The 25,070-nt window shown below is 37.0% G+C and overlaps 1 protein-coding gene across 2 annotated transcripts in view; it reads right to left on the bottom strand.

The window, feature by feature from the left end:
• LOC122812206 (transitional endoplasmic reticulum ATPase-like) overlaps positions 1–25,070 on the bottom strand; it is a 530,874-nt gene that overhangs the window by 92,125 nt on the left and 413,679 nt on the right. For both annotated transcript variants that reach the window (XM_044084545.1, XM_044084546.1), the window contains exon 15: positions 15,604–15,733. In XM_044084545.1, coding sequence (XP_043940480.1) covers positions 15,604–15,733 — 130 coding nt within the window. The remainder of the gene's footprint in view (positions 1–15,603; positions 15,734–25,070) is intronic.

Below are 25,070 nucleotides of genomic sequence, written 5' to 3'. Positions count from 1 at the left end.
GCTCTTCCTTTCATTATAATAAAAAGGAAGTTAGCAATATGAAAGAAAGAGTTACGTTTATAACAACATACACAAATGATAGTTCAAATATTAGAAAAATAGTGACTAGTAACTGGAAAGTACTGTTAACGGATGAACATACATCAAGGTTAGTAGGTAAAATTCCACAGATTGTGTATAGAAATAACAAAAATTTGAAAAGACTACTCTGTGATAGAATGGGGTTTAGTAAGAAAGAGGTTCTAGGACAAGGGAACTCTTTTGGTACATACCCATGTAATCATTGTAATTATTGCAAACACATCACCAAGGAACAAGATTTTGTACATCCAGAAATGCCATATGTATTTAAACCAAGATTTAGAGCTACTTGTGATTCTTCAGGTTTAATATACCTAGCCACTTGTGAACAGTGTTCAGCATTCTATATTGGCCTGACCAAGAGGAAATTAAAAAATAGAATATATAATCACCAGTATGATATTAAGAACAAAAATGAATTAAATGCCCTAGCAAAACATGTTCAACTTTACCCTGAATGCCCCTAGCAAAACATGTTCAACTTTACCCTAAACACTCTTTTGTGTTTAGAGTTTTGCAGTTAGTGGAACCCAATGCTAGAGGAGGTGACTATATGAATTTCTTGGAATTAAAGGAGCTGAAATGGATTCTCAGGCTAAAGGGACACCACTCTCCTGGTCTAAATATGTATGTCTCAATAAGGTCTTTTCTGAACATACGTAGATAAGCAGTCCATGTTAATTATATATTGCTATTATTGCATAGTTGTATTTGTTTGATTTTGTTTTAAACTATTTAAAACAGCATAAAATTTGAATAAATATTAGCTTGTTTCTATTCAGAAACTTTTCATTTAAGTATTTTGATATTATATACTTAATATGAAACAGTTTGGTTCATATATGCTAGTCTGTTCTATGTTTAGTAGATTGTTAATTTATAGTTTATATATGAGTAGTAAATATTTTAAACACATATATTTTTATACATATGCCATAAATATTTATTTAAACTTAGGTTTTTAGAGTGATTATATATACATATAAGATGCACTGAATGTTACTAATCATTTATTAAGCCCTTTATATCGGTATTTAAGTCTCATATTAATATAACATTATGAAAGGTAAAAATATTAGTTACACTTAGTTATACTTAGGTTCTTAAAGTGCTTAAAGCAATACATTTTTATGTTGCATCAAATGTTTAGATAGATACATATACATTCAGGCTTATACTAATTGTTAGTCTTCAGGTTTGGCTTTGTTTTGTTATGTTTTGCATATGAAATGTGTTAAACATTGTAAAGTAAGTTTTTAATAATGAAACTTTAGTTTAGGGTTCGTCTGTGTGTTTTAAGCAGGAGAGCAGTATTGAGCTTTCTTGTGCTTTGTTTTGGTTTGATCCTTCTGCTTCTAAATATGCATCAGGTTAATTGTATAATTGCACAATGATTTGCAAATTGATTGATCAATTGAATAATGAGATTTCTCTTTTACTATATAAGCTTAAATTTTATTATGATGTATATAATAAAATCTTCATATTTTACTTTTGGTCGTGGAGAGTCTAAAGTTTGTCTTTTAACTACAGAAAATATTATAGGAGAAAATACTGAAGAAGAGCGTATGGCAAGTTCGGTAGAAGTGGAGTTAAATATTGGGAAAATGTGTTGTTATTCAGGAAGAGAACAGCCATGAACTACATGGATGTGATGAAGGAGAGGAAGGAATTTGATACAGTAGAGCAAAACTAGTATAATTAAAGGTCAGTAGGATGAAGGTTAAGAAGAACAAAAAAGAAAAGTTGGAAAAAAGAAGTAAATAAAGGAAAGGATTGAAATACCTACATAAGTGCTAATATGAACAGTATTAGAAATTATATCAGGGAGCTAATGGTAACCAAATGGAGTAAAAAGGTGAAAGAGAAATTGTATTTTTATTAGATGTGTTAAAAAGAGAAAAAGGATGGAATTGAGGCATTGTGGCGAAACAAGATTATATAGTCTGTGGAAATGAAAAATGCTCAGTTATTGAGATTTTTGCTAAATAATGAAGAAATAAAATTATTAGGTGTTACAATACTAACACCACTTAGGATAGTGACGTGATATACGAAAAGGAGACAGATGTGTAAGATTATTTGCATTTTATGCATATACAAATATGACACACAGGAAAAATATGTTTGAGGTCTGAAAAATATGTTTTGGTTAATATGTTTATTATTATTATGATAGACGACTTTCCTGGGGATTGATTAACGGGACTATTATGAGCCGTATGGCTCATGCTAAAAAGGCCTTGTTCCCACAACATACCAATTTGCCATTTTGAGACATTACCTGGGATAAGGTAAGACCTCATTATTTGCATGTTTCTGAATTGCGTTTACTAATGTGTCATGTAGATCATTTTTGATCTGCACATTGTGGTAGTAACTTGGTGTTTGTATAGGTGATGGCATTCCCCCAACATTCTCTCACACACACACACACACACACACACACACACACACACACACACACACACACACACACACACACGTACACAAAATGAACATAGGCACACACACACACACACACACACACACACACACACACACACACACACACACACACACACACACACACACACACACACACACACTACAGTCCCCACAACTGTCCTTGACCTGTCTGCCCTCCCATAGTGCCCCAACCCCGTAATAGTGCCATTACAGCACCTATCTAGTATGTCCTGGGGTCCAGTGAATCTCCTCAAACCCAATCCCTGTACTGCTGCTAGTACCATTATGGCACATTCAATCAGAGTAATCCCTGTGCCTAGTGAAATCCCCCCACCCTCAATATCCATATGGTTATTAATGCTGTTACGATACTTCCAGTCAGAATAATTCTAGTTGCTTGTGGTCCCCCCACTTATGATCCCCATACCATGGTTATGTCAGGCAGTCAGTTGAATGGCTGTGCAGATCTACATGGTCAAGTGATTTCTTGAGTCACTCAGCCATGTAGATGCCTTCCTGGAGGTGGTTCTAGGGAGAGCCCACATAGCTAATTAGGATTTTCCTCTACCCTGGAATGTCTCATTAGCATTCAGCATGGCCACAGTCCTGCTCAATGTGGTGCTGCATGAGCACCATCCAGCACCATGTTAGGGTACAGTGACATGTACATTGAGGTGTACACATTGAGATACCATCTTGAATCCTGTCCTTTACTGTAATTTATGGATGAAGAAGGGGAAAGTAACACAAGATGTGAAAATATTGAAGGAAGTTATAAAATGTGGAATACTACAGATAAGAAAAATGAGAGTGAATCCATCACAGAAGGATATTTAAAACAGAGATAGATTATGTAATATGTTGTAATGGAATGGAAGTAATTGAAGGAGGCATGGACATTTCTTTTTTCTGATCACTGCTTTGTGAAAATAAAAGCTAATAAAAGAAGTATAAGGAATAAAATGTTAACTGGTAAAGCTAGTAAAGCAGAAGAAATGAAGTTAAAAAGTTATGGGAAGAGTATATGACAATGAGGGAATTTTAAGAAAATTGTCCAGACACATGCAACAACTGGGAGTCCAGCAGACATATCTTACTAAAAGGATACAAGGCGTAAACAATATGTCACATACGGATCTACTCAAAGCCCTGTCACTATACTCGGTATCCTACAGACTGTTAAGATGTAACCTGTGTCTGCTATACAAGGCAACCTCTGACCCACTACTGATGGATTTACTGCACATCAGCAAGTCAAATGGTATCACTAATACTTAGTCTAGAAATCTAACACTCTTCTGCAACATCAACAGAACAGTTTGGAGAGACAGCTACAGTATATCTCACAGAGAATATCACTGCTGTGGAACAAACTCCCCCCTCCATATAAAACAAAATTCATCCCTCTCCATATTCAAGCACAACTTAGAGCTATGGATGGGAAACCGAAAATCCCCCAGGACTGCCCCCTGTACTACTAACCAACAGTGGTAGCTCCTAAATGTTTACCCCATGAATGGGTCCCCTGAAATTATCAATGGTATGATCCCAGTTATTCTCATTAGAGGTAATATATAATTATCAACCATGTATAATCATCTATAACCCAATGGTATAGGTTATGTTGAACACAAAAATGGAAACTGGCACACTTAAAATGGCCCACAAGGGTAGTTAGCCTAGTGCTTATCTATGAACCTATAAAAAGGAAACAGAATATGACAGACAGAAAAAATTATATATGAAAAACAGAAAGAAATTTAGAAATATAATACTTAAGAAACTATTGTTCTTAAAAAGGTAATAAAAAGGAGGTACTACCTTATTTTTTGGAAAACAAATGAGGATAAAATAAAGAAGACTGGATGCAATATTTGGCAAAGAGGGTAGTAAGGTATAAACAAAAAGAAACAATGAAAGGAATGGAAAGATTTGTAGCGAAATGTATGGAAAGGAATAAGATGGAAACAGGAATTGTGTGTTGCAAGTATCTAAAGGTTTTAAGGCAAAACTGGAAAAGGAGATTACTACGGAATAAATGCAGGAAGTAATAACAGAAGGCAGAGAAGAGTCAGCACCAGGATTAGAGGGACTATATGTTATGAGTATTACAAGTGAATGCAGACGGAAGAAAAAGTGGTTTCCTGTAAAGTATTAAATAAATGGTTAGATGAAGGGATACCGCAGGAAGTAGTACTTAGTGGGGTGATAAAACTTAATATGGAAAAAAGATGAAAGGAAAGATATAAATTGGAGACCTACAACTTTAGGGAATACTAATTATAAAATATTTATGAGAATAATACAAAAAGGATGAAAATAATGTTGAATGAAGTAATAGAAAATGTGTTTGGTATGAGAGAGAGAAGTAATTGGAATGTTAATAGTAAAATAATACATATGAATTTGAGAGAAAAAGGAGGTAAGACTCTTTGCATTTGATGTACAGAAGGCATTTGATAAGATAAGTCATGTAGTGTTGTGAGAAATTATGGAAGCATATGGAATAAGTAAATATAGTGGAGACATTAAAAATTTGTTATGAAAATTCATGGGTGAAAATAATGGTAAATGAATGGATGGGAAATGTGATCAGGGAAGAATGGGGGGGGTGGTTAAGCAGAGGTCTCTCTTGGAATGTATTGTTTGACTACCTAAAGACACCTTCCCCCTGCTTGCCTAAATTCTTTAGAATCCTTAAGCCCATAAAAATAGAGAAAATCCTCCTTACAGGCCAGTGGTTGCAAGCAGAGATCCCTGAAGGAAGTTGCTCCCATTTACCTGGATTTATTTTTACAACCTCTGGCTGAGAAGAGCATTTCACACATAAAAGAAATTATTTTTTTAAGGAAAAAAATATTGCAATTGATGCTGACAGTATTTCATTAACAGTAGATGTTGAATCATTATATACTGTACTTCCACATAATTATTGTATTGAAACAGTGATTAATCCTTACAGGAAAAACAACAATGGCAGACCAGCACAACATGGAAGAACAGGTAAACGTTTAGATATGATTCTTAGCTACAATTTATGTTTAATGGAAATTACTATAAACTTATATTTAATGGAAATTACTATAAACAAAAGATTGGTACGGCCATGGGGGCATCTACAGCCCCTAGCCTAGCCAACATAGCCCTAGGCAAGTGGGAGGAGGATTATACATGCCACATATCACAGTGTATCTGCACTTTATTGACAGCATTTTTATTGTGTGGAAAGGAGACAGTGCTAAATTAGAAGATTTTATCAGCTATCTGAATCAAACCACCAGCTTCCTGCATTTCACCTCTTCCCACAGCCTCACCTCGGCAGTCTTCCTATATATGCAGATTACTAAAGACCTAGACCTAGGTAAAATGGACACAGATCTTTACAGAAAACTACCAGAGTAAACCTCCTGCTACATAATAAGAGTTTCCAACCCACCAGGACAAAATATAACATTGTTAAGTCCCAGGGGTATAGGCTGGCTAGGATCACCACAGAAATGGGGCTCTTCCTTAAGAAGCTAAATGATCTTGAAAATGATTTTGTGGTGAGGGGGAAATAAAAACAATATGTTAAGAAGAATTTTGGAAGCTATAATTGAACTAAAAAGTACAAATGCATCAGCACTTGTCCTTCTAGGAAGGTACTAAAGAAATCTATGGACAACAAATATAAAGACAGTTGTATCTTGACATTTACTGTTGACTGTCACAGCATCATTAATGTTATCAGAGAGAAATGGGCCATAATTACTGAAAGCTCTTATTTAATGGACATCCTTGGGGAGGCCCCTACTTTTGTTTATAGGAAAGCCAGAAACATCAGGAGTTGGTTTGAAGGTAGGCCCAGACCACAGGATAAATGCACCAATAAGTGAGGAGCCAACTGTGTCTTTTGTCAGCGCACACAGGAGAGAGACATGTTCTTCTGTCCTTATTTAAAGAAGTTGATTAAAAATTACACAGGAGGTGACTGTAACTCAATGCAGGAGGTTTACAGGGTGAGCTGGAATGACTATGAGGCATTTTATGTGGGAAAAGCTCAACAGAATTAAAAGAAAGATTTCTGGCCATCTTTCTGAAATTAGAGCTAAGTGCAAAAATAATGCTCTGGCTCGGCACCTGCAGCTTCACAAAAGACACACTGGCTTTAAATTTCAAATCATTGACCATGTGGACTTTTTGTAACTGGAAGAAGACATCTCTAATCTTTTAGAAAAAGTGAACTACTGTGGCAGCTGAAACTGAACGCTTTGAGAAAACCAAGGCTGAATTACTATTGCTCCATAAAAAGCATACCAGAACTCAGAAAACTGCCCCACTGTTTAAAAGACTGATATGGGACTGACCAGTGATGATATTACTGGCTAATATTGTTAAAAACTAATATCAAACACTGTAAATATTTTACAGTGAAAATAACCGACATTGGTGCTGTTCTCTGATATATATATTTTTAGTATTTATTTATATTTTAGCATGGTTTGTCTGTTAAACATGCTCACATTTTAACTGTTTTTTAACATTCTTAACATTCTTTGCTAACTTATTAGGACGATGTTACTTTTTATGCTAGATAATTGTATTCTTAATAATTTTAGGTTACTTTGTTAGCTTCCTACAATTCAGGAGATAGTTTGCCAGGTGTCTTATAGAGAAGTTGCCTTATTTTCTGACTGGGATTAAGTGGTTTTATGGTTCTATTTTCTATTTTGGTAAACCTTGGTTATAACACTTAAAATGTATGTAACACATTATATACACAAGCCACATTTAGTTTTCAAACAGGGTGACTAGTGACATTATTTTACTTCCAAACAGGGCGATTAGTTCCGTCATTTAGTCATAGAGTCATAGATTATTACTAGGCTAACTGCCCTCATGGACCATTCCCCTGTGAGAATCAAACCCTGCACCTTCTGTTTCTAAGGTAAGCACCTTAACCATTATGCCACCCATTTCACTTTAGAAACATTGTGTGTGGGCCTATTAATGCTAGGTGCATTTACACAGGATTAACTTCACGACAGTTTTTAATTAATTAATTGATTAATGAATTAATGAATGAATGAATGAATTAATTAATTAAACATAACTTTGCTCTACACATACTTGCAAGTGTAAAAAGCACGGTTCAGCTGGTTTAAGTCCATATGGTGTATTTCTGATGGCTCTACATATAAGGGTACATTTGTTTTTCATACGGGACACTTCTCTTGAGTGCACTCAGACACATTCAAACTAAGTCCTTTCCTAGTTAGATGCCACACTTTAACAAATCTCCATGGCATTAGTACTGTATTTTAAACATTTATCACTGCATTTCTACCTTAGCAATTATAGTTTTGGTTTTCATCCTACTTAGGTTTTCACTTGTAGATTTATACATGTATTCATTCATTTTACAGCTTGTTACTGACACACAAACTTGAAATATTTATTTGATATGAAAGCATCTTTGTTAAAAGTGGTGTAGGTTATATTTATTAATATTTATTCTGATAGATGCTCAGGGGTAGATCTTTGTTAGTTAGCTAATCATTTTGTTAGTATCTTAATTAATATAGTTTGGATTATTTGGTTAATCTATATAAAGAGTTAATAAACTGGCCTTATATTTTAATCTGTCTCTATCTTTTTAGTTTCAGTTTTAGGTAGGACAGTCTCTGATTACACTATGGTGTTAAGGGGGAGGGGACTTGGTTAAACCAAGGAATGATTGTAATGCTTCTAGAATGTTTTTGATGATTTTCATTATACTGACTTAAGATCACATGTCTGTGTGTTTCAGTAAAGGATTTTCTATTTGAACTCATCTGCGAACTACCTACTATTTTCTATTTTATTATTCTGCAGCACGTATTTTACAGTTCAATTTTTATTAATGAACTAAGTGCTTAACATAATTCAGGAAGTGAACATCATCACACCCTCCACGCTGCAAAGTTTCTTCTTGGTTTGGGGTTATATGTTTCCAGGATGTTTTTCAGTTTATATGGGGTTCATAGCTGAGTTCTATTAAAACAGAAATAATATACAGTAAAAGAAGTGGAGATAAGTCTGCAAAATCCTATTAAGCATTGATGCACACTTATTTTGGGTTATTAATAAAGTGAAAAACAGGGATAATAAAATGGTAGGAATATTTTTATATGAAAGGTATGAAGAGATGTTGGAAGAAGTAAAAAAGAGAAAGAAAAAAATGAAAAAGAGATTATGGCATGAAAGGAATATGTAAATAGGGTAACATTTTGGAAATTAAAAAAATAGTAATATGTAAATAAGATAACATTATGGAAATTAAACATTGATGAATATAGCGGGAAAAGGAATTAGTAGTATGATAACATTATGCAATATTTTTTTCTTGTATTTCCATGGAATGATTTATCAGATGAAAGAAATGCAATAAAGCGTAGAAGGGAAATATATGAAGATTTCTATGAAACTGGGAACTTTTTGTGGAGAACTTTGTAAAACAAGTTACTTATAAAGGGAAGCATGAAATATAAAGTAATAGAAGAAGGGATATGCTATGATTGTAAGGTAGAGGAAAGTCATTTTGGGGAAAAGTTTAAAAATATATATAGTTGGAGAGGTTTAAAGGAAATGAATATGGATATGAAAGTGTGTGGTAAATATTGAAAAAGAAGCAAATTGATAAATAGGATAAAATATTATTTAATACAGTCTAGGTATTATGAAAAAGAAGGTATGAAGAAATATTGCATAAAAAAATAGAATAGATGAAGATGTGTTGGAAGAAAAAAAATGGTTGTGGAATTGTGTTTGGAATGATAGATAGAAATTAAGGAAAAGTATCCATTAAAATTGTGTTGTAGCCATACCTCTCAACTTTCCTTGATTTTTAGGGACATCTCTGAGTCTGACTCAAATTTTAGGTCCGTCCTTCTTAATCCCTATTAAACTGGTGAAGACTGGAGAATAGGTAGTGAATTGCACTTAATAAATAATGATAGTAATTTGAGTTACAGACTTCTTTTAGTTTAGAAATGTATATTAAGTCATATTCCCTTATTCTGTCAATGCCTCAAATTAATAGTGCAAATATTTTTAATGTTTTCTGAATGTCCATGGTTATTTCTGAATTTGTCCCTGATTCAATTGAGGTTTGTCCCTGATTAGCTGAGAGCTGTGTGTATGACTGATAAAGAAATTGTTAAAATGATGTAAACGGAATGGATATTGAGTGCAAAAATATGTAAATAATGTAAAATAATGTATAATATATAGATAATGTGTAAATCATGTGTGTGTGTGTGTGTGTGTGTGTGTGTGTGTGTGTGTATGTCTCTCTCTCTCTGTCTATATATATATATATATATATATATATATATATATATATATATATATATATAAAGAGAGCGAGAGCTCTGTATATCAACATATCAGCCTCTAGTCTTTTTTTCAGTAAATACCATGTAGTATCCATCCACCAGAGATACCACTAAGTTAGGTAGATGGGACCTCGGTTTAATGTCCCTTCTGAAGGATGGCACACTTAGTAGTGCAGCCCCCCCCGTATGCTGTACTGCAATATCAGTACTGGAAAACTTCCTAGAAACCACAGTCTACTAATCTTCCAGCTCCAAAGTGAAGTGTGCTACTTGTTGAACCACTGACAAAAACACTGATTTGCTCACAAACCAGACATTTATTGAAAAGAAATTGGGACATCTGAGAGCATATATGTCTACTAACACAGACATGCATGTGCACACACACACACACACACACACACACACACACACACACACACTTGCACACTTAAATAAAGCTTTTATTCCTACATAGTGGCTAGCAGTGACAGGTGTAGTGCTTGTAAAAATAAAAAATAAAAACATTTGTCACTGTTGCCCCTGTACTCACACCTCTATAGCCCTCCATTACTCTTCTTTCACATTCAGTCTCAGGCTGCCCCAGTCATTAAATGCCACCTGAGCCAATATGAATGGCTCCTCACTGCTTCATACAATAGCCCAGTGAGCTGCATTGTGAGTGATGTTTCTGCTATTATTAAAATGGTAAAAGCAAAAAAAAAAAATAATAAAATGAGTGAAGAAAGATGATTTCTTTCTTTCTTTTCAATATTAATTGTACAAGTGCAGAGTTATGACCCCCCCAAAAACAAAAAAGCAAGTCAAAAAGACAACTGTAAACCAAAAAAACAGAAAACCACATTTTAGTAAAGAAACGTAGTTGTTTTTCATTAAGTTTAATATTTTACTAAAAGAGATCCACAGGGACAGAACCAGAGCAGATGTGAGAAATAATGTTAACTGTTTAGCCTAGTGCTGCATCAGTTTGAGATATACAGAAGTCTTCTTAGTTTCACTCTGATCTGGGGGAGAACTCTTCCACTTTTAACTGTCATGCAAAGTCTGTGCTGACTGACAAGGAAAATGGATGCTCGTCTGTGACATGGTAGTGGTAAAATTATAGCAAATTACATTTTTCTAAATATTTAACATTATGTGTTCATTTGCTATAACCCATCATACTGCTGGATCAGGAATGCATGGTATTAGTGCACCATCATCGGTTCCCTCTGCTCAAACCAAAACTCTTTCTGCAGGCTACCCACAGCTGAAGGTTGTGCTCATCGCTGGTATCTGAGACTACCTTCAAAATAATAGTTTCTGAAGGATCTCTTTTAAAGGTTTAAAGCTTATGGAACATGTTTTCCTTTTTCTCCCTTTTCACATTCCCTTCAGCTTCATTCTGTACTTTATTTTTCTTTACACAGGAGAATTCTTTCTCTAAAAGGAAAATTTCTTAGAGTAATCTAATCCTCATCAATGTCCTCAACCAATTCCACTCCTCTTTCTGGCTGTTCGTGCTCTATTTGTAAATGTAGCCACTCAGGTGGTGTAAAGATAAAGCCCTACTACAGCCCTGCTGACCAAGGTTTGAATACTGCTCAGGTGACTGATGGAATAGCATAGAGGGAAAGGAGTTACTACCCCTGGTGGGAGGTTTGTTCTGTGGCTATTTCCTGTAATGATCCATTGTGGAGGATGGGAATGTTGCAGTTGGGGGTGTGGTCAAGAGGGGAAATAGGGTGGTGAACATGGCTGAGTAATTGCAGAAACCAAGTGGTATACTTTGCTTTTCTACTGCAAGCCTGCCCCGTGGATGTTACCATGGAGACTGGTAGGAAGGGGGAGAGTAACAAAGTAGGTCACTAAAAAAAATGGCAAATGAAGATGGCAGATGCCCAGGATACCGTTAAGATCCATGCTGGCCCAGCCCATTATCGAAAGAACTGCAGGGGTTAAGAAGTTGGACTAGACCCAGTGATGAACGTGGGGCACTGGGTAGATGGCCATAGGATGCAGATGGGAGAAAAAAGTTATTTTTAAAATGTAGGCTTCCATCCTTTAACCTTCTGCTTTTTTTGTATTAAAAGAAAACCATGCAGAATTACCAATGTCAATACACCCTCATCAGTCCCCCTGCTCAAAAAAAAAAAAAGACCCATACCACCATTGATGACTGAATGTACCTCTATGAAGGATTAGAGGATTAGACCTTACTAAGGACTCTTGGTTATGCCTTTAAATCTTTTATTACAATGTACTACTTTTTCTATTGGAATGGAGATGTTTTTTGGGATGACTGTAATTTCTTACTCTTCAGACATATAAGTCAGTTCTGCTTTTCCTTCCAACTTCTACATAGTTTCAGGCCTCTATAACAAATAAGCATACAATCTTTAAACTTCCAACTGTTGGTTGTATCCTGGTGATATAATTATCAGAATGGCAAACTGTTCTAAAATATGATGGGCTGCTAAATAAATAATATTCTTCTGATAGTAATCCTTAGAGATCAGCTGTCAAGCAAGTTCTTTGTTGTTTTTGATGATCGCAAATGTAATTAATTGGTTTACATTTATGATCACTTTTGTTATGTTATTCTTACTGGTGATAAATGTTATCACTAATGAGGATAGTCTGTGTTTTTAATTTCAATCAGTTTTATCAGTGATAAATGTTACACACACACACATATATATATATATATATATATATATATATATATATATATATATATGTATATATATATATATATATATATATATATATATATATGTATATATACATATATACATATATATATATATATATATATATATATATATATATATATATATACATATATATATATATATATATATGGGTCTACCTGAAAACATCGAACGCTGACAACGCCGACAACGAGATAACCACCACTGGAAGATCGACAATGGAGATGACCAACGATTGAAAATCTCAACGCAGAGAACACCGACATGTTAAGGTAAGTGTGTGATAGTGACGGACATTAGGGTCAGGGTGCGGGTAAGGTAAGTGTGCGATAGTGACAGACTTCAAGATTAGGGGTGGGTTAAGTGAGTTAGGGTTAGGGTGCAGGTAAGGTAAGCATGTGATAGTGGCAGACTTTAGGGATAGGGGTGGGTTAAGTGAGTTAGGGTTTTGGCATGGGTTAGGTGAGTGTGCGATAGTGATGGACCTTAGGCTTAGTGTTTGGGTTAAGGTTAGTACATAGATAGTTGTGTATGTAAGGTTTAGTGTAGGTTTGTAAGGTTTTTGGTGTGCTTGTGTTGTGTGTGTGTTTTACGGAAAAGGTATATGTTTTGTTTTGTTGATTGTCGGGATTGTGGTTTGCTGGGCATGTGTAGTTTCATGTTTTTGAACTTTCGGTTTTGTGGTGTCGGTTATCTCGTTGTCGGTGTTTTTGGGTGTCGGTGTTTTCAGGTAGACCCGTATATATATATATGTATATATATATATATATATATATATATATATATATATATCCGTATATATTTATGGGTCTACTCTACTTTCTTTGATCAAAATACCATTATTTCAAACAAAGAAAGTACAACCCTTACTTTCACAAAGGTTCACTTCAATGAAAGTGCACTTTTGCGAATTCCGGTTCAGCGAACCGGCAATCTAAATAAAACAGAGCACTACAGTGGGGATAAGGGAATATACCTGTTTCCCCACTGTAGTGTGATCTCGGAGTTAGTATATTTAATGTAGCAGGGGTGCAGGGGGGGCTTGCCCCCCCTGCAAAGCAAATTTTAAATTGTTATTTTTTATTTTAATTCCCAATTTGCTGAATCGGAATTCGCAAAAGTACACTTTCGTTGAAATGCACTTTCGCGAAAGTAAGGTCTTACTTTCTTTGTTCAAAATAATGGTATCTTGATCAAAGAAAGTAGACATATATGAGTATATATAAAACAAAAACAGTCCTGTAACACCAATCCAAAGGCCCCACTATGACAGTGTATTTTTTTAACGCTTTCATCCACTTTTTATTGCGTGAACTTCTTCAGAAAAACAGTTAACCCTACCCAAACTTCCTTTTATATCTTTTCTCTAATAGCGAACAGGAAATGACATCAAACCAATTTTGAAAGAGAAACTTACTTAAATAAGTACATATGTATAGCATTAATTGTAAAACTATTTTTTGTAAGTCAAAAAATCTTTTGCATAAAGGAATATGTAAAATATATAAAAGTGTAAATTCACCTATATAATAAAAAACATTTTAAATTTATCAATTAATTTAATCCAGGTGCACTATCTGCACCTAAATACAACTGCCAAAATGCTTTTTTACACTCTAATATGTTGTTAAGAAGTTCACGCAATAAAAAGTGGATGAAAGCGCTAAAAAATACACTGTTATAGTGTGGTCTTTGGATTGGTGTTACAGGACTGGTTTTGTTTTGTGGTTCGCTTTTGGTTTTTTGGAGTTCTTTTGAATATGTGTGTGTATAGATATATATATATATATATATATATATATATATATATATATATATATGGATCAACTTCATTTCATTGACAGTTCATTTCACTGACACTCAACTCAGCAGGCCCAATTCATTGAAACTTCATTTCACTGACACTTCATTTCATCGACAATTATATATGGCCTATTGCCCACTGTAGAGCGACCCTGGAGTTAGAATATATAGTAAGGGGTGGGGTGGGGAGCACAGCCCCCCACATACTGGGGTTCTATAATGGTTTTTTGGTAATAGTTATTCATTGCACTTGTAAGAATGCATCTGTATACTGTAAAACATTTATGATATGTGGGGGGCTTTGCCCCCACTCCCCCCCCTTACTATATATTCTAACTCCAAGGTCGCTCTACAGTGGGGAATAGGCCATATATCATTGTCGATGAAATGAGTCAGCGAAATGAAGTTTCAATGAATTGGGCCTGCTGACTTGGTTGTCAGTAAAATGAACTGTCAACGAAATGAAGGTGACCCATATATATATATATATATATATATATATATATATATATATATATATATATATATACACGTGTGTGTGTATGTGTGCATGTGTATGTGTGCATGTGTATAAAACACATACACATAAACTCATGTAAAGTGATAACTTGCAACATGGAAATTTTGAAACAGAGAGTAAAATCTGAGAAGACCACACATTCAAGGCCTTAAGATGAAGATCTGAATAATGATTCAGAGTGAAGAAGAAGCACTTAAGTTGCAATGAATAATGACGTGGATAGTACGAAGCACTTAAGTTGCAATGATCTACATCTGCTTATAAAATCACTGGCATGACAAACTCATCAGTTTATACAGTGTATGAGAATGATGTTTACATGAGGGAAATGTCAGCAGTGCTGCAAAATCAGACTGAGAAAGGGAAAACCCATATGTTAGGCTGCAGTAGTACTTCTCGTCCATGTAAGGTATGTCAAATACAACACAATGTTTTTGAGCAGTAAATGTAGCTAAAAGAAAACTGCACCATCCAGTGGCATGATCCTTCATTTAAACCATCCTACAATCCTATGTGCAAAATACACTGACCTGAGTAGTTTACATATTTTTTTAACTTTGAGTAAAACATTGTTTTTTTAATATTTCATATATTATATAATTACGAAATTAATAATCAGTAAGATGAAGTGCTATATTAAGTTCTCTCTGAAACTCTTCCTGGAAGTGGTATACGTTTTTGTGTATAAGTGATGTGATGTTACCTTTGCAACTGGAGATTTTCTGAGGTTAGCGACCATGATGGCTACTCTTGACATCTCATCTGGCAGGGGAATGTAAATCAGCTGATCAAGGCGTCCAGGTCGCAGTATAGCAGGATCAATGATATCTGGTCTATGGAAGAAAACAAAACAAAGCTGGAAATTTTAAGCCATATGAAACACAAGAAGCATAATATACCATTCTGTATCTTGTCTTTTCATTTCAAGCTTCAAATGTGCTTCTGTTGAACATCATAGTGTTGTACAACAAACTGGTAGTAGAAGGTGGCAAATGTTCCTACCAACATCATAGGTTCACAGGTTCATAGGTGATTGCTAGGTTTATGGCACAAGAGCATTTACAAGCCTAATCAATAATACCCAGGAAATGAAAATATTATTTCTTAATTTCCCAGATATGGGATGGGGTAGTATCAGGGTAGTGGGTCTTTGGGTGTTGGAGCCCTGAGTCATTTTACAGACTGCCTCTGTCCATAAGGGACATGGGTAGTACCCTGGGAATGAATTTATGGTTACCCATCCCGTTATCCAAATTCTTTTTGAAGAGAGTAAATGACAAGCTTTGTTTTATGAAGATGGGAAGTGTATTCCATATATGTCTCTTCAGCAAGTTCTGTCACAAATAAGGTTTATGTCCATGAAATGCATAAATCTCTGTGATGAAAGGAGATACTGCCAGTACAGCTAGCTAGAATTTTGCAAATAATTATATGTTATTGGTGAATATTGAAATGATTTATATAATATGCTTGTGTTACAAATGCATTAGAACTGTATGTCATGTGTATATCAAACTGCTCTGTACAGATGTTTGTGTTGAAAAGGTATTTTGTAAAGTGCTTGTGCTTAAAATGTATCCACAGTGTGCCATGCCAGAACAGAACATAAATGTTCATGCACTGTTGTAACTGTTTAAATGTACGTCAACAGAGGAAACTGGAGGGTTAACCTCAGTCCAGCAAACTTTAAAAAATAGCTGAAATTAAATTACTTTATAGGCTATGCAGTAAAAGAGACTAGCTCTCAGGTTTTCAATGCAGCTAGAGACACATACTCTGTACTAAGAAGTTTTCTGTATTGTCCTTGGTGTGAACTAATTGCTACTTTTGAAGCATGAATGAATGCAACTGTTTTATGACTTCTAGCATCTGCCAGAGATCTGAGGAAAAGCTCTTGTCTGTATATTTTTACAGGTAGATGCTAAATTCTGCCAGCTTCTAGCAATGGGGGTTTTGGCCTGGGAACTAGAAGTCATATGACCAGAAATCATGCCATTCTGCAAGCTAGCTCAGCAGTAGTATTTTAGATATTAATTTGAGAAGTCTCTTAGTGAGACAGAGCATTTTACATCATGTCTTGGACCTGGCAACAACAAGATCCACTCACCACATGTCCCTTACTCTAATGAAGTAAGTTTCTAGGGAACAGTATAACTCTCCTAGATACATTCAGGAATATAGTGAAGCCTAGTTTAGATGTTTATCCTTACTTGTGTGAGCCTGTACTGTAATGTTGTTTTAAACATTTCATGTGGTTTTGAACTCTGATGTCACTGAATATATATTTAGTATTGACTTGTTCTCTTATTATTTATTATTAAATATATTTAAACCTTTAATTGTGTTTGATCTGTGTAGAGATATTTAAGTTTTGAGAGTATGTGCATATTTATTTGGTGACACTGTGTAAGCCACTCCTAATAGGCTTGCTCTTGGTCAAACTACCATTTGTATTAATATTAATAGTACACAGTAAGACTGGACACCCTTTGTTATGGGCCTTAAAGTAGCTGTAAACTACCTTATAGTCTGGGCAGAAGGGGGCATTGCTAGTGTTATGGGACAAGACCATACACTGTTAAAACAAATTAATGAGACTACAGCATGATAGGACGTAGAGGTATGCGTTAATATAAATTCATGAGCCCAAAAGCACGTTGGGACTTAATAGTGTGATTGTGTGAAAGTACCCTCAGTGAGTCCGAATGAGTGGTCAGTTCTGAACTCAGTACCTATCCGCCCCGTTATCCCGACCACAATGCTGGAGCTGTAACTTTTGAGCTTGCACAGGGATGAAAGCAAGGGGGTGCTGTGGAAAAAGGCTGATCAAAACATCTCCTCTGTTGCTGCACGATGACAGACTTCCTACCCTTCCCTCCCTATATGGTGTGTGGATTACTACAGTTATTTTCTGTCTTTGGAATTGCCAAAATTCAGGAGTTGTAAGATAAGCCTAACATTTTTATTATTACTGATTTATAAAATAAGAAAAATGGGAGCAATGATAAGCAAGCAAGATCAAATCCCTGAAACCCTGGGGGGCTAATGCTGATTTGCATACTATGTCTAAATTTTTTTCTAACTGAAAGAAGATAAAAAAAAAAATCCATAAAGGTTTAAGGAGGAATAGAGAAAAAAAACTATTACAACCCTACTCTGACAGATTCAAACTAGATGTTTCGGAAAGTTACTCCAATAAAATAAGAACACAGTTACTTGAAAAGGTTAAAATAAATTTTATTCCCACAGGAAATGCACTAATAAATAAAAAGATAGCACTGGTAAATTACATAAGTGTGTCAGGCATGTAGGTTCATATGTTCATAGGTTGGTACTAGGCTATTGGCCCTAGGGCCTTTACAAGCCTAGCCATAACAATTCCCTGGATATTTCTTCCCACAATATTTACTTCCCTGGACCCCTGTCTAGCAGGGCGACTGACATGATCCCCGGGGTGAATTTCCTGTCTCCCATCCAATCATCAAGGTTCCTTTTGAAGAGAGCCAAGGAGGCGCTCTGCTTGACATGTATGGACAGTCTATTCCAGAGTATAGGGAGTCTCTGGGTCAGGAACCTATCCCTCCAGCATGTTTTGTTCATTGTGATGACAAGGTTTTGATCCCTGGAGCATGTGTCTCTGCGGGATTGGGATTTCTTTAAGTGGAGCATGTCCAACAGCTCAGGGTTTGACATGGCCTTGTATGTTAAGCAGAGATCACCTCTGAGTAGACGATATGTCACAGAGTATAGCTGGAGTTTTTTTAGACGGTCAGCATATGGCATCTGCTTTAGGCCTGTGAGTCTTTTAGTGATATATTTCTGTGGCCTTTCCAGCTGTTGCAGATGTCTTGTGAGGTACATACCAAGTGGGGCGTTATACTCTATAATGGGTCTAATGAGGGATGAGTACAGTGGGACAATAACCTCCTTTTTTCTGGATGAAAAGCCCTTAGTGATGAGGTGTGCCACATAGAAGGATTGCCTGACTGTTGTGGCGATGTGGTTATCGAAGATGAGACCACTGTCCACCTGTATCCCTAAGTCTCTCATCACACTTTCGGTGTTTAGTGTACTGCCACCTATGTGGTAATTAATGGGTACATGGTTTTTCCCAAAGGGGATAACTATACATTTCTTGGCATTAAGCTTGAGCCCATGGCTCTGGCACCAAGCATCTGTTTCTGTAGGGCCCTTTTGTAGACTATCCACATCATTTGTGGATTCAATAATGGCTCCCAGTTTGCAGTCATCTGCAAACTTTGTTAGCCAGAGTCCCTTAGTGTTGGCCTGTACTTCAGAGAAGTAGATGCCAAACAAGAGCGGTCCCAGGACTGAACCCTGAGGTTCTCCACTTGTCACTTGTCTGGAGCTGGTTTTGGAGTCAGCTACGTTTACAGTCTGGGTTCTGACAATAAGCCAGTTGGCAACCCATCGAGTGACGTAGGGATTTATGCCCAGCTTACTAAGTTTATCTATGATTCCAGAGTGGGGGATGGTGTTGAAGGCCTTTGGGAGATCCAGATAAGCTGTGTGGACCGCCTTACACTCGTCCACAGCTCTGGAGACTGATTCGAAGAAGTCAATCAGGTTCAGGAGACAAGATCGGCCCTTCACGATTCCAAACTGGGTGGGGTCCAGTGTTTGAAGGTTGACAATGTCTTTGTTTGTAAGTTCCATGATAATGCGTTCCATGCCCTTGCAGATCAGTTTCATCAGACTGATGGGACAGTAGGCAAAATTAAGAGAAAGCCCCTGCAGATTATCTGAGTCATTTTAAAGCAGTGTTTGCTAAACATTTAGAAATGCCAGATCCAAATGAACAAGCTAAACCAGCTATTGCAGTTGCCTTTGTGCAGGGTTGCAAACCCTGTACAAAAATCAAATGAAACAAGTGCTTATAGACTGGCAGGAAAAAGACTTAAAGTCCATACTAAGTGCTGCAAATCATTGTACTAACTATGGCAGGGTAATAAAACAAAAATAAATTGTAATCCCTTTGGTGCCACTAAATCAAAAAGGACCCTATGTTAAAGTAGAAATAAATGCAAAGCCAATTCTATTCTTGGTGGAATTAAAAACACTAGGTCTGTATTAAAGGTTACTTCAGACAGTTAAATACCAGTACAGAAACAAAGTAAAGGCAGTTGGTGTAACAAATGCTACTGTTACATATCTTGGGTAAGTTGCGGTGGTACAGCGGTAGCGTTGTTGCCTCACAGCAAGAGTTTCTCCTGTTCGATACTCAGCTGGAGTGCCTTCTGTGTGGAGTCTGCATGTCCTCCCATCAGTTGAGGGGCCTCCGAAAGACATGCGTGAATGGGCGTGCCTTCGCTGAAGGTTGGGCATCGGGCTGGCAACTCTGCACCATAAAACAAAATCTACTGCCAATCATTAGTGGACTGGAATTCTGCTGTGGCGACCCCTAACCGGGAAAAGACAAACAACAACTCATTTCTTTAGGTCTAATTGACAAGAAAGGCATTCTTTTCTTTGAGTACAACTGCGCCAGTGAATCTTCTGTGTGAGCTGGGTGGTACCGTTTGCTGTACACCAGAGGGGGTGTATCTAGATGTTCCAGCAGAATCACTGGGGAAAGTGTTACAATTCTTAGCAAAAGCTGGGAGGAGCCTTTTTGAAGGCATACAGACAACTAAAAACTGCTGCAGCAGGTACCTGCTAATTTATGGGTTAAACATGCTAATGAATTCAGTATATTAAAATCTGCAAAACCAGTAAGAATAAAAATAAATCCATCAAAACCACTCCCCAGAGTTCCACAATATCCACTAAAGCCGGAAGCAGAGTAGGGAATCAAACCTGTAATTCAGTCTCTACTACATCAAGGAATAATAATACTAGCTAAACGCCCTTGTAATACTCCTATTTTTCCAGTGAAAAAGCCAGAAAATGATACTTATAGATTTGTCCAAGACTTAAGGGCTGTAAGTAATGCAGTGCTATCTACTTTTCCTGTTGTTCAAAATCCAGCAACAATACTGAGATGTATACCACCTACAGCTAGTTACTTTTCTGTAATCAATTTATGTTCAGCATTCTTTTCTATACCTATTCACCCTGACAGTCAATTTCTGTTTGCTTTTACTTATCGGGGACAGCAACATACCTGGACACTGCTGCCACAAGGATATACTGAATCTTCTTCATTATTTTCTCAAATTCTAAAAAAAGATTTGGAAAATGTGACATTTCCAGGTGGGTCTGTGTTAGTACAATATGTAGATGATTTACTAATAGCACCGAATTCCATTCAGCAATGTTAACAGAATACCTTGCATCTTCTGACTATCCTTGCAAGAAATACCTTGCATCCTCTGACTATCCTTGCAAAAAAAAAAAAAAAAGGACACAATGTGTCAACAAAAAAATAATTACAGCTGTAGTTATCCTTCAGGTACGTTATCTTGGTCATTTAATATCTCAGAGTAGGATCTTACAGTAGTTATCCCTCACTCTGAATCATCTTTATTACTAATAGGTTCATTGATTCATACTAGGCTATCTGCCCGAGGGCATTTACAAGCCTAGCCCATAGTTTTGTGGCTTACGCCACCCCTTTAGTATGGGGAACTATACCCATTATTTTGCTGTGCCTCTGTCGAGCAGTGACACTGAGGTAATCCCTGGGGTATATCTGCGATCTCCCATCCATTGGTCAAGATTTCTCTTGAACAAGGCCAGCGGGGTGCTCTGCCTCACATATACCGGGATTTTATTCCACAGCATAGGGAGTCTTTGGGTGATGAATCTATCCCTCCAGCACGTCCTATTAATAGCCGTGTCGAGGTTTAAGTCTCCTGCCCTTGTGGCTCTGACGGATCTAGATTTTTTGAGGTGAAGCATATTCATTAAATCTGGGTTTGACATGGCCTTGTATGTTAGGCAAAGGTCACCTCTGAGCAAGCGGTAAGCGACTGAATAGAGCTGGTGTTCTTTCAGTCGGGCAGCATAGGACAGATGTTTGAGACTCTTTATCCTTTTGGTGAGGAACTTTTGTGGCCTCTCCAGCTGCTGCAAGTGTCGGGTCAGATACATTCGAATGGGGCATTGTACTCAATCATTGGTCTGATGAGTGATGAGTATAGGGAGACTATGACCTCCCTTGATCTAGATGAGAATCCCTTCATGATAAGGTGGGCAATGTAGAAGGTCTTCCTAACTACTTTAGCTACATGGGTGTCGAATGACAGACTACTATCAACCTGGGTCCCCAGGTCCCTGATAACTTCTTCTGTGCTCAGTGGATTGCCACCTATTTGGTAGCTAGGGGTAACCTTGTTTTCCCGAAGGGTATGACTATGCATTTTTTGGCATTTAACTTTAGGCCATAGCTCTGGCACCAGTTATCCGTTTCTGTGAGACCCTTCTGAAGGATATCTGTGTCAGATGTGTTTTCTACTATGGCGCCCAGTTTGCAGTCATCTGCAAACTTTGTCAGCCATAACCCTCCTGTGTATGCTTGTACTTTGGAAAAGTAGATGCCAAACAAGAGTGGGCCCAGGACTGAGCCCTGTGGTACACCACTTGTGACAGGCTTTGAGTCTGACGTGGCGCCAGCAACTCTGACCCTGTGGGTTCTGTCACTCAGCCAGTTTGCAACCCATCTTGTGATGTATGGGTTAACATTTAAGCTGATGAGTTTTTCAATGATACCCGCTGGGTAATGAAACTCATCCCTTCTTGACTGCATGTCTAACTAGATATAAACTTACACTTCTTTCTGAGCCATCTGTTTTTCTGATCCACTGTCCTGTTCTAAATCCTGCATCTCTGTTGCCTACTGCTGAGGATGGTAAAGAGCATAATTGTGTGTGTAACTAACTTTTTGCTTTCTACTAGGGAGAACTTAAAGGACACTCCTACACCCAATGCTGACATGCATCTGTTTGTGAATGGTTCCTGTGGAAGAGATCAAACAGGAAAGTTGATCTCAGGAATAGCAGTCTGCATTGAAGAAACAATATTGTTGCAACAAAGATTAGAGGGTGTTCACTCTGCTCAAATAGCTGAGCTAATGGCTTTGCAAAGCCTGTGAGTTAGCCAAAGATAAGATGGCCAATATTTTTACAGAAAGCCGTTATGCTTTCGGGGTGGTACATGACTTTGGGCAACTTTGGAGACAGGGTTTTTAACCTCTTCAAGAAATCATATTAAAAATTCAGGGTACATAAAATCATTGTTAGATGCACTTTTGTTACCAAAAAAGCTGTCTGTAATCAAATGTTGTGCACATCGAAAAGTGATAAATGTTGTTACAAAAGGTAACAACTTAGCAGGTCAAGCTGCTAACAAGAAGTAGTGAGTTGTTGTAAACATCTTTGTATGTTGACAGTAACAAACTACAACAGTAATGATGTTTGATTTTGCAAAATTGTCAGCCTTTCAAGCTGAAGCATCACAGGGAGAAGTTCTGAGGTGGTTCAAGGATGGATGCAGAAAATCCTCTGATGGCATATGGCGACATCCGGATGGCCGACTGGTGGCGCCTGCCTCTTTGCTACCTTACCTGGTAAGGGCATATTATCTACCGGCTCATACAGGTAAGACAGCTTTATTTAATCAAATTACCCAAAGATGGTATGCCCTTCATGTCTCCTCTTTGATACTTCAGTATGTATGAAATTGTATTGTATAATTAAAATATAATGTAAGTAAACATGCCAGCAGTAAGGCTGCATGTTTACCTCCACCTTGGGGACCTTCTGTTAACATACAGCTGGACTTCATCCAGATGCCTAAGACTAATCATTTACAATTTATTTTGGTGGAAGTGTATATGTTCTCAGCATGGGTGGAAGCTTACTCATGTCGCAAAGCTAATGCAGTCTAAGTTATTAAAAAAAATTAGCTGATTATATACCGAGATGTGGTATACCCAGCATTGTTAACAGTGACCAGGAAACTCATTTTAATAATAATCTGTTTAAAGAGATATGTAAAGCTTTTAATACTGAGTTGAGTCTTCACTGTCCCAACCATCCCCAGTTATCTGGATTAGTGAAAAGGGTAAACAGGACCCTTAAAAATAAAATTTTGAAGATTTGTGCTGAAACCCACTTAAAGTGGCCAGAAGCCCTTCCCTTAGCATTAATGAGTATGAGGGCCTCACTGAATGCCACCATAAAATTGAGTCCATATGAGATATTAATCAAAAGACCCATGGCCCTTCCAGCTACCCATCTAGTAAAAAAATGCTGATTTAACTTTGTCAAATGATGCTCTGATATGTTATTGTAGGAGACTCCTCAAAATTTTGCAGCAATAACAACAAACACTAAAAGCAGCATTACCAAAGCCTCCTGATCAACCCTGTCATCAACTACAACTGGCTAATTGGGTCTACATAAAAAATTTTCCAGAGGAAAAACTGCCTCAGTCCGAGGTGGAAGGGGCCTTTTCAGGTCCTGCTAATGACTGCAGTTCGTTGTGCAGGACTACCAACGTGGATCCATTCATCTCATTGTAAGAAGACTTGTTGTGTGGGTATCCCAGATGAATCATAGCAGCCAACAGAGGGAGATCGAGGTGTGACAGATAAATCATCTGCCCAGTGAAAAGCTCAGTGTCAGTAGCAGTCCATGATGAATCCAGTGACAACAGGTACTTTTGCTTTGTTTCTGCTGCTGTTCCCTTCTATAAACTGGTCGAGAAAAAACAGTTTCTTACTGGTCCTTCAGCAATATGCCAAAGATCTAAACAAAACAAACTGCTGAATATGTTTGCATGTACCTCATTATTCTAAGGCAGAGATTCCTATGATTCCTATCCCTGCATCACAGGTGTCATTTGAAAAGGTCCTTAATGGTCCTTAATGACATCAGCTTAACCTGGCGTAATGTAACTGATTTTTCAAAGGTTGTGTTTCTTCAACTTGCAACCACACATCATGGAGACACATGTTATGTCAAAAATGGGACTGTACCAGTAGGGAAAAGCAAATGTAATGACACCAGGCATGAAAGTTTGTTAGACTCTGTGCACTTAAAAAGCTATGACTGGGGGCGTGGCATGGGCATGATAAGTCACTATTACTACATCTCTGGTAATCGTGCCTACCCCTAGTTGCCTACAGACTGGTCTGGATGTTGCTTTGTAGGCTATATTACTTCCGCTATTCAACATTTCGAACACCCACCAGCAGGTAGATGAGAA

This window comes from Protopterus annectens, chromosome 9.part0, assembly GCF_019279795.1.
Source record: "Protopterus annectens isolate FY-2018-M chromosome 9.part0, PAN1.0, whole genome shotgun sequence".
NCBI lineage: Eukaryota > Metazoa > Chordata > Ceratodontiformes > Protopteridae > Protopterus > Protopterus annectens.
This window is presented reverse-complemented; position numbering and strand designations above follow the sequence as displayed.